Raw genomic sequence first — 12,906 nt, 5'->3', positions numbered from 1 at the left:
TTGTGGAGAAAAAGAATCAAAATTTCTAAAAAAATTAACATTCCCGGTAAATTTGTAATAGACAACTTTATAAAAAATATGTACTCGTTTGTATATATGGCCTTTCAGTATAACCACAAAAAACTAAAATTCTAAAATCGTCTAGATATATAATTAACTAACGATTCTCTCTGAAACAATTAGTACACGAGACTACATAAAACATTGCAAATTATCAATTATCGTTACGCAAGTAACAGCCCGTCGCTAATGATATTTTTAATTATTTCCGAAACGTTTCAGAATAGATGCAAGATCCCGATTTAAACTTGGCGCGCCGCGCCGCCGTCCTCTGCCGCGCATGCGCGCGCGGTTGGACGGCGCGTCGTTCGCGGCGCGGCCGGCAGGGCGCGCCACGCCGGGATTCCGGGCGATTGCGATTTTTCGGCGGCGCGGCCAGTCCCTGGCGGCGGCGCGAACAGTGGTGGTAACGGAAGCGGCGAGGCAGGTAGTCGACGGTGGTTACGAGAGCGGCGACATGTTGAAGCTGCCCGTGTGATCGTGCGCGTGGCGGGCGATCTCCGACGCGCGATCTCTAACGTGCGCGTTTTCTTTTTTTTCCCCCCGTCCCTCTTCTCCCTCCCCTCCTCCCCTCGCGCCCCTCGCGGCGCCTGTGGATACCGCGGTAGTGCGCGGTAGTGCGACGAAGGGTGTGCACGGAAAGTGAGCAGCGAAGCGCTACATGTGAAGTGTCGCCGGAGACATCATTACTCGCCATCGTCGCGCCCGCTGGTTCACCCCAGCCCAGCAAACATGAGCTGGGGCACGGAACTTTGGGTGAGTCTCGCTTTTGTTCTCTCTCTTGCGCGCGCGCTCTCTCTCTCTCTCTCTCTCCTTCGCGGCCGTTGCTTACGCTCGTCCTTGTCGCTCCTCTCTTCTTCTCGCGGCAATCCCTCCCCTCCCCTCCCCTCCCCTCCTCGCCCGCAGCGCCGCAGGCGCTCGGTTCGACCCGACCTCGCGATCCTCGCAATTCCACCTTGCAAATGTCCTCCGAGGCACTCGGTCCGAAAATGCGTTCGCGGGAGGAGGGCATCGCCGATACGTACATCTCGCGCGTTCAGCGTCCACTTGAACACGCTCGTCCGTTGATCCGTCCGACTGCCATTCCCCGGCATGTTTACGGCGAGCCCTACCGTCCCCGTCACCGACGACGAGGAGAAACAATCGTGGGCTCGCGAGGCGACTTCGCCAAGTCCGTGTCATACGTACGGAATTACACGATTGTACGCTATTTTATATGTACGCGGGTCTCGGGCAGCCAGATCGTAGTCGCGTACGTGACGTTTTTCGAGTCGCATACCTATCTATCTACCTACTTGAAACGCCGATGGCCGCTCGTTCCATTCATTCTCTCGCAAAATTCCCTCCTGGATTCTCCTCGTCACGCGTAAACAAAGTCGCCGTTGTTCGTGCGTTTCTTACTTTTTTCTTTCTTCTCTCCACCCCCCTCTCCTCCTTTCCCTCCGTTTTCGGCTACGAAACGTGCTTCCACATAATATTGGAAGGCAATATTTTGTACGAAACGACGCATCAGCAGATGACGATATATTGCTTGACGTGACTTTGTAATCTCTTGTCTCGCCTTGAGAGGAAATTATATGAGAAACGTCACTCGTGACGAATTTCGATGCTATGTCTCAACAATTGAATGTAAAAATTTACTTAGAATTAGATTTCTTTCTTCACATTCGATTGCTATTCTTCCTTTATCTTATTCTATTAAAATATTGACTTTAAATGCTGTTCGATATCAAATATTCAGGGGACACTCGAATGTTCATTGTCGGGGAAACGTCCTTATCTCATCCAGAATGAATACAATCCTTTCAAACGAACAGTGTGCGTGTGTGTATGAAACGTGACTCATTTGTATTGTAATTGTATCCTTGAAGTCGCGAATAGTAGTAGCGCGATAAAAGACACGTGAAAAGTCCAGGCTCCAAACTTCAAGATTCGTGTCTTTTATCCGAATGAGACTTAGTTTATAATCAGCTGTCATCGCTCTGATTAACTCTAGCAGTTTAAATCGAATTTAAGATAGATGTCACATCATATCTGTATCTATCGAGTCGAGTTTCTTATCGTTATCTTCGTGTGTTTACGCGATTGTCTCGAGAGTTGGCAGTTTTTTTATAAGAAGTTTACATATCGACTGTATGCGTGATAATTAAAATCGACTCGTTTCAGATAGCTAATAGTTAGAAAGTGTTTCCCTCGGGCACTACCCTCTCTTGTGTACGTCTGATCATTTATCTATCTATTGTATCTATCGATGTCTTCATTTTTCGCCTTGAGCAAACTCGTAATTTCACGACTACGCAATCGTGATTTTGTTTTTGCAATAAATCTATCCCTCTGTCTCTCTCATATGTACTTAACTTCTTGCATTAAATTATTTATTGAACGCTTTATCCATATATTTTCATCTATTTATTAAACTTTTCAAAAATCGCCTTGAGCAAACTCACTGTAATCTCGCAATCACAACTGCAATTTCTCTTAGAAAAATGGAATTTTTTTATCGTATATCTTTATTTTTTCTCGTTTTCAAAGAACAATTATTCTCTTGCACTTCTTGTTCCATTATTCTTCTTTTTACATCTCTAACGAACATTCTATTTAATTGTCAAACTCTTCAACATCTTTTACATGAGATACTGTAGCTAAAAAACAATTATTCGTTAAAAATCGTACAAGAGAGTGATTTTGAATATATAGAATTTTTTTTCATATTTTACTATCTATTATAACAATCTTCTCTTTCTCTCTGTGAGATTTAAAAAATACTGATAAAGTCTGCTGAGATTTAAACAAGCTCTCATTTTATAATTGTACAGTTATAATATCTCTATTTTCTTTGTAATATATTTTTTGGAAAATATCTTCTCGTTCTCCCTCTTTCAGGAGAAAGAGAGAAAGAGCTAACTGCACACCAATGCCATCGCTGTTGTCGTCGTATTTTCGCCAACGACATGTAACGATATCCCCGAAAACCAGTTCGTGTTCGCCAGGAGTTTTGCCTTTTCGGTTGCTAGCCGCAGGCGAGTGTCCCCCCGCGGTTTCCCCTGTCCCCCGCCCGCGCGTTTCTTCTGCCCCCTCCCTCCCCTTCGCGCAACGTCGTCTTTCCTTCCACGCACCTTGCTCGTGGAGAGGAGCATATGTTCTTTTGCTTCCTTTCTCGTGAAATCTCCGACAGCCGCGACAGCGACAATATATCGACTTTACGATCGACTCGCATCCTGAGAGATACATATTTGGAGAAAAAGAATTGACAAGTAACGTCAAAATATCCTGATCATATCCTGTACGGTTGTAGAAATTATCGAAATTACTGTAGAAGTTATTCGCATCAATTTTGTTTTCTCCTTCAAGAGTACAAAAATATTGCGAGAGATGTAAAAATAGAAATGCTATACGAAAATAGAAAAGTATCAAACGATGTAATTGCCAAGTATCTTTTTATATGTTATATTAATACGGATCAAAAAATGCTACTTTGATATAACATATATCTCTGTGCTGGAATCATAGAGGAAGGAATTCGTTGATCTTGATTGTCAGAAAAATTTTTACGCGTGTGCGCGTAAAATTGATTCACTGTTTGTTCGCCGATGACGTCCCTGCGCCTCTCTATTAATAATTCATTCGCACATTCCACGCGCCATCATTTTCGTTACTCATCCCCGTTACGTGTACTCGATATACCCAATCATCTACCAAACTCTTTCATCGGTCGAAAATCATAGAGTACTTCGTATATCGAATTATTCTTCGCACTTTATCTACCGATCATTGAAAACGTTTACCTCAACTACGGTATTAGGAATTTTCAAATTGTAAGCACAAGAATTTTAAAATTTGAAATACATAACGATCTATCTTTTTAGCTAATAAATTCAACTGTGATATTTTGTTTCTATTATTCACCTCTTATTAACTTGAATTAACATTTTTCAAGGCAAGGTTTGCTATTTAAAAAATACATTTTTGTTGTGCGTTAATTATTATATTAAATAGCATTGATTACCTTTATTTGGAATATTTATATAAATTATTTTCATAAGAAGGAAGATATGTATACATTTGAAAAGATTAAATTTCGTAATATTAATTATTTTAGATAACGATATTTGTAATATAATTATTTTGTAAGTATGATTCATGGGAAAAAGAAAATTTAAACAAAATTATTTTGCAACAATTTTATTTTATATTTCAATTTTATATTCATTCGTTTCTTAATTATTGCGGTTTTTACTTGATAAGCATAACTGATTTTCTATTTGATATAGAGGTGATTTTATTTCCTATTTTCATTTTTGTGTAAAAGAATTATATAGTTACATATATTTTCTATGATCTGTTTTGTTTTATATATTGACAGGTATTCTTTTATCATAGTAAAATTATATAAATTCGTAATAAATAAATAAATATGTATATATTTGCACATTTATACTCATTTTGCATGTGTGCAATGAAATTCCTTTTTCTGTTATTATATTCTGTTGTATATATTTCTCTTTGTTCTCCTTTAAAGGAGATATTCTCTCTTTCTCCGCAAAGATACGACGAGGCACGCCCGTCTTGTATATACATTTCACGAGTAGCTGGCGGTTAAACACGGACGCGTCTTGTATCGTGATTTGCGTGAAAGTGTGCAGACACGTCACATGACACGTGATACGCGCAACATATCTTGGACCTCGATCAATTTTAACAGCTGATAACGGAAATTACGCCGTACGCTGATCGAACTCGATCGGATCGATTACGATAAAAATCTAATGCAGCACTTAAATTTGTTAGTAGACATTGTCGAGGACGATCTCTATCACCGGTATAGAGATACCATTATTTTTCAATAACTTAAAGAGGTAAGTGTAAAGTAATTTGAATAAATGTGTGATGCTGACTTTCGATCGATATGCAAAAGAGTACTCGCTTTCTTATCGCAGAATACTTTCTTCGAAAGTGTTGGAAAGTCATTTTCAGTCAAATCACGAGGACAAACGCTTCCTCGATCATTCGGTTCATCTCGTAACCAGGCGGCCTACATTGACCCTGACGAATTAACTTGGTCCCCCAACACGCACATCGTAGAATCGATAGTGCAAAGATGGCACGGGGGCGGATGATGGCACGTATGAAATTGGAGTGGAAAGGAGGGGGGGGGGAGGAAGGAGACAGGAAGGAGATTTAATCCAGTGCTTACGTCATCCGTATGTGTATCGCGATTCGGAAATGATACTCGCGATTTCGCGCCGGAGAAAGTAACGCGCGTCTCGTAACCTTCGCGACTTTTCCCTCCTACGCTCGTTTTGCTCCCATTTCCCCACCGTGCGACGTGCGTAATAATCATTCACGTAGGTGAACCGGAAGAGAGACGCGCGGCAGCAGCTCTCGGAGCCGATCGGTATCGCGACACGATTTTTCTCTACCTGTGCAAATGAGCGTTGATTGAAAACTTTTTCTCAACTATCGTTTGCACTTAGTGTCTTTTAGTTCTATTTTTTTATTACAAGAATTTCTATTAAGGACTTAGTCTACTCTAGCAATATAAAAAATTTAAAATTTGTAGGAATTTTTTTTGAGAAATATTTTTAACGTTTTACATATGTTAATTGATGTTTTAATTAATGTTTAAACAGTACTCAGTATTTTTTAATCTGTATTAGATATTTGTCATTTTTATCGAAAATGCATAGTTGGTGGTGTGGTGTGATTGTCCTCCTTCTCATGTAATTGTAATCTGAAATTAATAAATTCGGTCTAATTTTATTCTACAGGAGATATTGAATGAGATATTGAATTTAGTTGCATTAAAGAAAATTTACAAAATAACAAAATAATTTTAAAATTAAATACTTCAATTTTGCTGAAATTTATTCATTTCTTGAAGAAAAATATTATTAATTTTTTAAATTCTATTTAGATTCTGTATCTCCAAAAAAGCGTTCAAGATATCCGTCACATTATTCTATTCAAAGTTTTATAATTCAGTCAATTCTGTGAATTTCTCAATAAAATTTGAAAGACATACTCTCTTCAGATGTGATACTTTTAGAAAATATTAAAAAAATAATCAATTTTTTCGACCTTTTAAAATAGATCGGGCCTTTAAATTTTAGTATTGCTGGATGTCTATAAATATGTGTCATTCATTATTATGAGACTCTTGTAATAATCTATAATCAGAATCTTGCAATAATTAAGCTACATCAAGCTGTTGTTTAATACATATAATAATTGCCGTTAATTGTTCGACTTTCGGTATTTTTTCGGCATTTTTTAAACGAAGGAAAAAGGGAAGCTGTATCCGGAAATGAAATGCTCGAGGCAACGGGAATATGTCAAATCGTGAAATCACAGTGGCACGCACGAGACTCGACGAGCCTTTTATGAGCTAAAGACGGTTATTCATCATTTTTCGCTGAAACGCATAATCGACTAACGGAAACGCGCTCCGCGAAATTTCCTAATAGAGATTAGGCGAGTAAACGCTTCATCTTTTGTAACTGTACGTCGGACGGATGTGCTATCATCACAAAGAAATTTTCCTCGGAAGAAGAAATTTTATCTTACGGAATTTTGAAACTAATACAACATTCTAATACATTTAAGAAATAATTAATAATAATTTTATCAAGCGCGAAAATTTGTCTTTCATGAATGAACATTCAAATATGCGATATTTTCATTGTCAGGAAAGATTTTTGTTTTCCTTCATATTTATTATATTATTGAAAAATATCAAGATGTGTTCATATATCTTCTCTCTTTACCGTTTATAGGAAAGCCGCTGTTAGCTTCTAACTGTACCTTCATAAATTCCTTTTAATGACAAAGTGCACATTAGGTGGAAATTCTTATCGAAACGCGTGGCATAATTTAAATTTACCGTAAAGAAAAGGCATGAGGAAGTAGCGGTCATACTAACGACGTATTTATAGCATAATTATGATCGCGCAGCGAATACTCTTTCCAGCTCTATGGTTTACTCGTAGATCGACCGGATATCGCTCTTATTATCAAAAGTTATTTCCTATTTTCTTGGAAATAACTCTTTAATCATTTTTTGTTTCCCTTGAAAAATATAAAATTGCGAAACTAATCTAATACAAATTTAATTAACTTTAATTATATTAATTAATCGTGGAATTAAATTTCTTCAATTTTTGAAATGGTTATTAATTTTTAATTAATAAAAATAATTTATATTATCACGAGATCTTTGGAAATCGACGTGCGTTTGCGAACACATGTACTTAATTAATGAATATTATTTCTGTGCACGTTAATAAGCAATATTGTTTGTAATATAACGATCTGAACGTTTTTCGCTTCGCATGGCGGCAAAAGGGTTAACCGGGGTGATTGGAGCTTTTAACGTGACACCACCACCTAAACGAGTTTGTCCGGTTTGGCAGATTCCAGTCAGCACCGTTATTATTCGCTTTTCCTGGCTTTGCATTACTTTCGCTCGAAATTCGATCAAATCATCCAGTCTTTTGCAATATTTCAAATAAAATTAATATTTTTTATGTTTTATTATATGTATTAATATTATTTTTATATACATTGATATTATATTCTTGTATATCACACCCAATTTTATTATATTACAATTTTTTTATGCTTTAAATAGTTTAAAAATTATTTGTATAACTCTTTTGCACTTCTGCGATATCATTTCTTATACGGTTATGAGGTTATCTAAAACATATATCATATAACATATCGACATATCGACATCGTATCAAACATGTATGTTTCACTTTACGATTCTTATCGATCAAAGATATCCTGTTAACGTAATTTTAACGTATTTAATTTTTTTTTAATTAAATAAACTTTACTCAATATTTGTTTTCTTTATTTAACATAAATATTTCAAATTTAAATTAATTAAATTTAAATCTCTTTACTTTTTTAAATTTAGTTATTATATTAAAATATTGACATTAAATAAATGAAATTTTATTTAAAAATTATTTAAACTAAAACTTAAATTTAATAAAGATGTGATATTTGAATCAAATTTAATAAAAACAGATTTTATTTTATTTTTTTATAGATATGTATAAACTTAAAAGACCGGAAAGTGAATATTGATTTAATAAATTTATCGAATCGAAAATAGTTTGCTTTAATGAAAAATATCAACCTCCAGCTTTTACATGCGTCACGAAGTATTCCAGTCCAAAATTTAAAACGCTTCGCAATTCCCACGTTTCACAGACAACCAGTGGCTATTATCGTGCATGGTTGACCGAAGATATTTGCATGATTACGCGGTTTGCGTCTCGATTGTTTGTGGAATTCTACGAGATATTCCACAGAAAAAATGTAAAAATAATTTCCACGATTGCTTTGATACAATACTTTGAAACAACACTATGATAAAGAAAAATATCTGTGATAAAAAAAATATCTAGTATTATATAATATCTCTAGAGTACTATATAATATCTAATACTATGTAAAAATACTGATAAAGAAAAAGATCTAATTTATAATATTTTGATCAGTTTTCGATCTCGACTATGGAATTAATAATATTTCGAAAAGTAGATGATGATCTGTTATATTTCAATGTTCTTTTTTTATGTAAAATGATCTGAAAATGACAAAAAATTTGTTTTTTCTCTATTCGGTTCCGTCAAAGTGAAGAGAAATTCTTTTAAAAACTAAGATTTTCTATTTTATTAGCGTTGGATATTCTCCAAATTTTTATGAATGTGGGTTAAATGTAAATTCGATAGTATAGAGATTTAGAATCCTCAATTTCTCTGGAGAAATTTAATATGTATATATATTATATTATACGTGTTTTTTTTACACACATGAAGATACAATCATAATTTATTTTTGATATATAACAGTTACTATGTCAGTGTGTCAATAGAGGAGAGAATCATATATTTACATAAACATATACAATTATATTATTATATTATTATAAATAATTATTATTAAGAATTTGGAAAATAAATGTAATTAAGTATCTATTATGTATCGAATGCAGATTGCTATGCAAATATTGAATACCGATTAAGTAACTTTCGCTAATTCTCGAAAAATAGTGTTTACTATCATTTTCTAGACACAGTCCACGCGTGTTGCATTTAATGACACCCATAAAACTATTAATGGAATTTTACTAAAGAGAGATTATCTATCTCGGAAATACAGTTATCTTGAAGATGCAAATGTTACTTCGAGGTGGTATCATAGAGCTATAATGCGTGTGATACTTTGCTGTCGCGAAGATGAGTATTTCTGCGCATGAAACTATAGAGTGTCTCGAATGGAAAGAACCGCGCAGCGAGACACTTGAAAATGCGTGATATTTTATATATATTTTTGCCTGTTTTTTTAACAATTACAATTTATAAAATATACATCATATCCTTTATGTGTTTAAAAACTCACATCGAATACATGTATATTTATCTCAATTTATGCGATGCGGGAATTCTGATAGTGGACAATAGGAACGATCCCGGTTAGGTTTGAGCATTCGTTGAAAGAGGGAATATCCACGCGAGAGTTAACGAATTCCAGTTTGCGCGTGACACCCCGTAGACACGCCTGTCTCGCCTTTTTCTCGGGCACGCAGCGTGCGTGGCCGCGTGGCCGCGAACCGCGCAGGGGAAAGAAAGAAGCCTGCCCCACCCACGCATCGCGCCGAATCTCTATAAATACCAAAATCTCGAGGGCGCACTCTTACTCCGCCGGCTACCATGTGCGAGAGTGAAACGGAATGGGAACGAGAGGGACTGGTACGCGTTGATTAAGGCCGCGCGGACCTCGCGAGCTATGCCGATTAGACTTTTTCCACGCATGTACTTACATACATATGTACATACGTAGACACGTATTGCGCGCGTAAATGCGTACCAGGCTCGCTCTGAAAATTATATATTATAAGATGATCTTAAGATATGATTTTAATCATTTTCTTGCCATTTTTTTATATTCAACACTCAAAATGAATCGGTGGTGAAAGCTAAGCACACGAATAAAATTAATACGACGGAATATAATGTTTCTTGTCCTCTAAATTTTATCAGGATTTTCGAGAGATTAAAGGATAAAAATGTGTGAAAAAATCAACATTCAATTGTAATGCAATATACGATAGATCTTTGAAAGATTCGATTTTCTCTTCTCGACGAGAATTCCATTTGGTTTTCCTTTTTTTTACAGTTCGTATACCTTACGTGCTTATATGCTCTTACATAAGAGGCAAAGTATGCTAATTTTCCAGCGATCTATCGAATAATCACGCACGCAACATTATATCGTGTTAGTCGACGCAAGCTTTTATAGATTCCTTAAGAAAATTTTCCTTTGGCGTGAAATTTATAAAAAGATATTTTTCCCTAAATTTTTTAGTGTTTAAAAAAATATTTTTCTCTAAATATCATACGCTTTCATTCGTGAAAATCTTTTTTAGAATTTAGAAACATTCTCTGTACAAAAGTCGAACTTTGTTCAAAGAACGTTCAACCATTATTTGAAACAAAGCGCTGTATATGACATCGGAATATCCTACGCATTTCTTATCGCTGTCGCATCCTTTACTGATATCGCGAGCCCTAGATTATTTCTCGACGTGTCTCCTCCCCCACTCGGTGCGTCCCGCTCATTCAATCTTCGTTTCCATTTCAAGCGGCAATAAAACGAACTTTTGCAATGTGATTCATATGAATAGCGATTAAAAGTATGCTGAAATATGAGTGACTCAACCATGCAATCGAATCGAGTCTTGATAAGCCGAAAGTGATATCGTCCGACAACCTTTTATAACCCCATCAAAAGTCAAGAATTATTTATTATTTCTCGATATATTATTATGACCTAATTCAACGGAAGGGAGAAAATATCCCAATTTAAGTTTAATAAAATATTATAAAGTTTACTAAAATATATAAAGTTTAATAAAATATTTATATTTATTGACACATTAAGTTTCCAATTAAAATTCCAACCAGGTAAAATCTTGAAATTATGTAAGCAATAGTTTTTCATATTTTCTTTAAAGCTGAAATTGCGAAAAATTATTGGCTTTAGTCTAAGATTTATCGTGACCTTTAATAATCTTGTTATTAAAAGATTGACTAAATAAATTATTAGAAATTGGCGGGCATTTTTTTATATTTTTATGGAATAAAAATTATCGAAGAGTCAACAATTCCCACGAATCGTACGTACGTACGATAATGAGACAAGTGGCACGTGCAAACGCATGTTATACATATCGCGCGCCTCACTTGAGAAACACGCGGCGCGAATTAATTAACGAGGAAATCAGCGAGGCGTTCGTCGTTACTTCGACCTGTTGTGGTCAACGACTTTGCGGACCTTCACGACATATTTCTCTATCATTTTTATTTTTTCTTCAACCGAGCTAGCGAGCCACCGAGATAGCGAGTTGCGTCGCTCGTAATGTCATTGTTAAACGAGAACCATATCTTACAGCACATCACAAACAATTAAAACGTCATTAACGCGTAACATTGCGTGTCTGCTTTATTTTAAGCGCCGTGACTTTTACGTTCAATACGAACACAATTCGTATAATGGAAATATATATAATATTAATTTAAAGAATACCTCAGTTACATTCTGCAAATATTTTTCGATAAGGACGCGATACTCGATAAAATCTTGGAATTATATTTATTCTGGGAAAAATTACATTCAATAGGAAGATAAGAATCTCTGGAAATAAATCGCTGATTAGATAAATATAAGCGGGGCAATTGCATAAAATCGATGATGACGCTACAACTTGTCACGATCATTTACGTCGTTATTGTTCAATGCCTATAAATATACAATTCTTTGCTGTCATTCATTATGTACGCAATAGATATTACGTCTCGCAGATGAATGCAACTGATTTCCATCGAGATACATGTCGATAGAATTTAAAAATCATTTAATACCTACATGGGAATTTCTCAAACAAGCTAGAAGAGAATCTTACAATTTAAAGATGTTTCAATTCGATTATTCGGAAAAGTCCAGTGAATGGAAAAATTCAGGATAAATTCCGACATTTATATTATTTCGCAGTTTTTATCTATTAGAATAAATTGGCAAAAATTATAAAAATGACTAATGCACATATCACTAAAATATATTTATATATTGCAAAAAGACATTTTTGTTTTAAAAACCGTAAAAAGACATTTTTATTTTAATTAATAAATCATACAAATCACTATAATTAAAAAAAAACGAAACTAATATAGTAATAAAGTCTTTTATAATTCAAATTAATACATTTTTAAAATAAAAACTTTAGAGGTATAAAAAATATTACTACATTTAATATTAAACTTAGGAGGTATAATAAATGTTACTAAATTTTATATTAATTTTTAGTTTAATGAGAGAGAGACATATATAATAATAACAGAATGTGTTTACCAATATATATTTACTTCGCGTTTATCATTAATATTTTGTAACACAAAACTAATTTATTGGCTATATCGATTTCTAATCTATCAAAGATTTCCTTTCGAACAAAACTTAAATTTAAAAATATTCTCTCAATTAACGAATATCGATAAAAAAGTTTTTTATTATAACATTTTTAATAAAAGATATCAGTTTTTACCTGGTTTTGTTTTAAATATTTTTTACTATCGATATAGATTTTATTAAAAAAGTGGAATTTTGCCAATTCTGCTTTCAATAGAATTTAGATTATCATTAAAATTTTGACAGTGAGTGAAAACACACTGCGATAGATTAATTGAGAGTTCGAGAAAGTTCCAAACTTACAACTGCTTGCGATAGCCGTAAAGCCACAACAAATTAATTAACGTCAAGAGCGAGATCCGTTTG

General features: G+C 34.8%; 1 protein-coding gene across 7 annotated transcripts in view; it reads left to right on the top strand.

Moving 5' to 3' along the window:
- The first annotated feature begins 427 nt into the window (after positions 1–427).
- Cip4 (formin-binding protein 1-like Cip4) overlaps positions 428–12,906 on the top strand; it is a 33,492-nt gene continuing 21,013 nt past the window's right edge. For 5 of the 7 annotated variants that reach the window (XM_083082646.1, XM_083082644.1, XM_083082642.1 and 2 more), the window contains exon 1: positions 430–816. In XM_083082646.1, the coding sequence (XP_082938772.1) occupies positions 793–816 (24 nt within the window). In that variant the 5' untranslated portion in view covers positions 430–792. Of the gene's footprint in view, positions 817–12,906 lie in introns of all 7 variants that reach the window. The other 2 variants (XM_083082648.1, XM_083082645.1) reach the window with 2 other exon arrangements.

This window comes from Camponotus vicinus, unplaced genomic scaffold, assembly GCF_025532165.1.
Source record: "Camponotus vicinus isolate PSW18456_S1 unplaced genomic scaffold, iyCamVici1.0 SCAF_11, whole genome shotgun sequence".
NCBI lineage: Eukaryota > Metazoa > Arthropoda > Insecta > Hymenoptera > Formicidae > Camponotus > Camponotus vicinus.
This window is presented reverse-complemented; position numbering and strand designations above follow the sequence as displayed.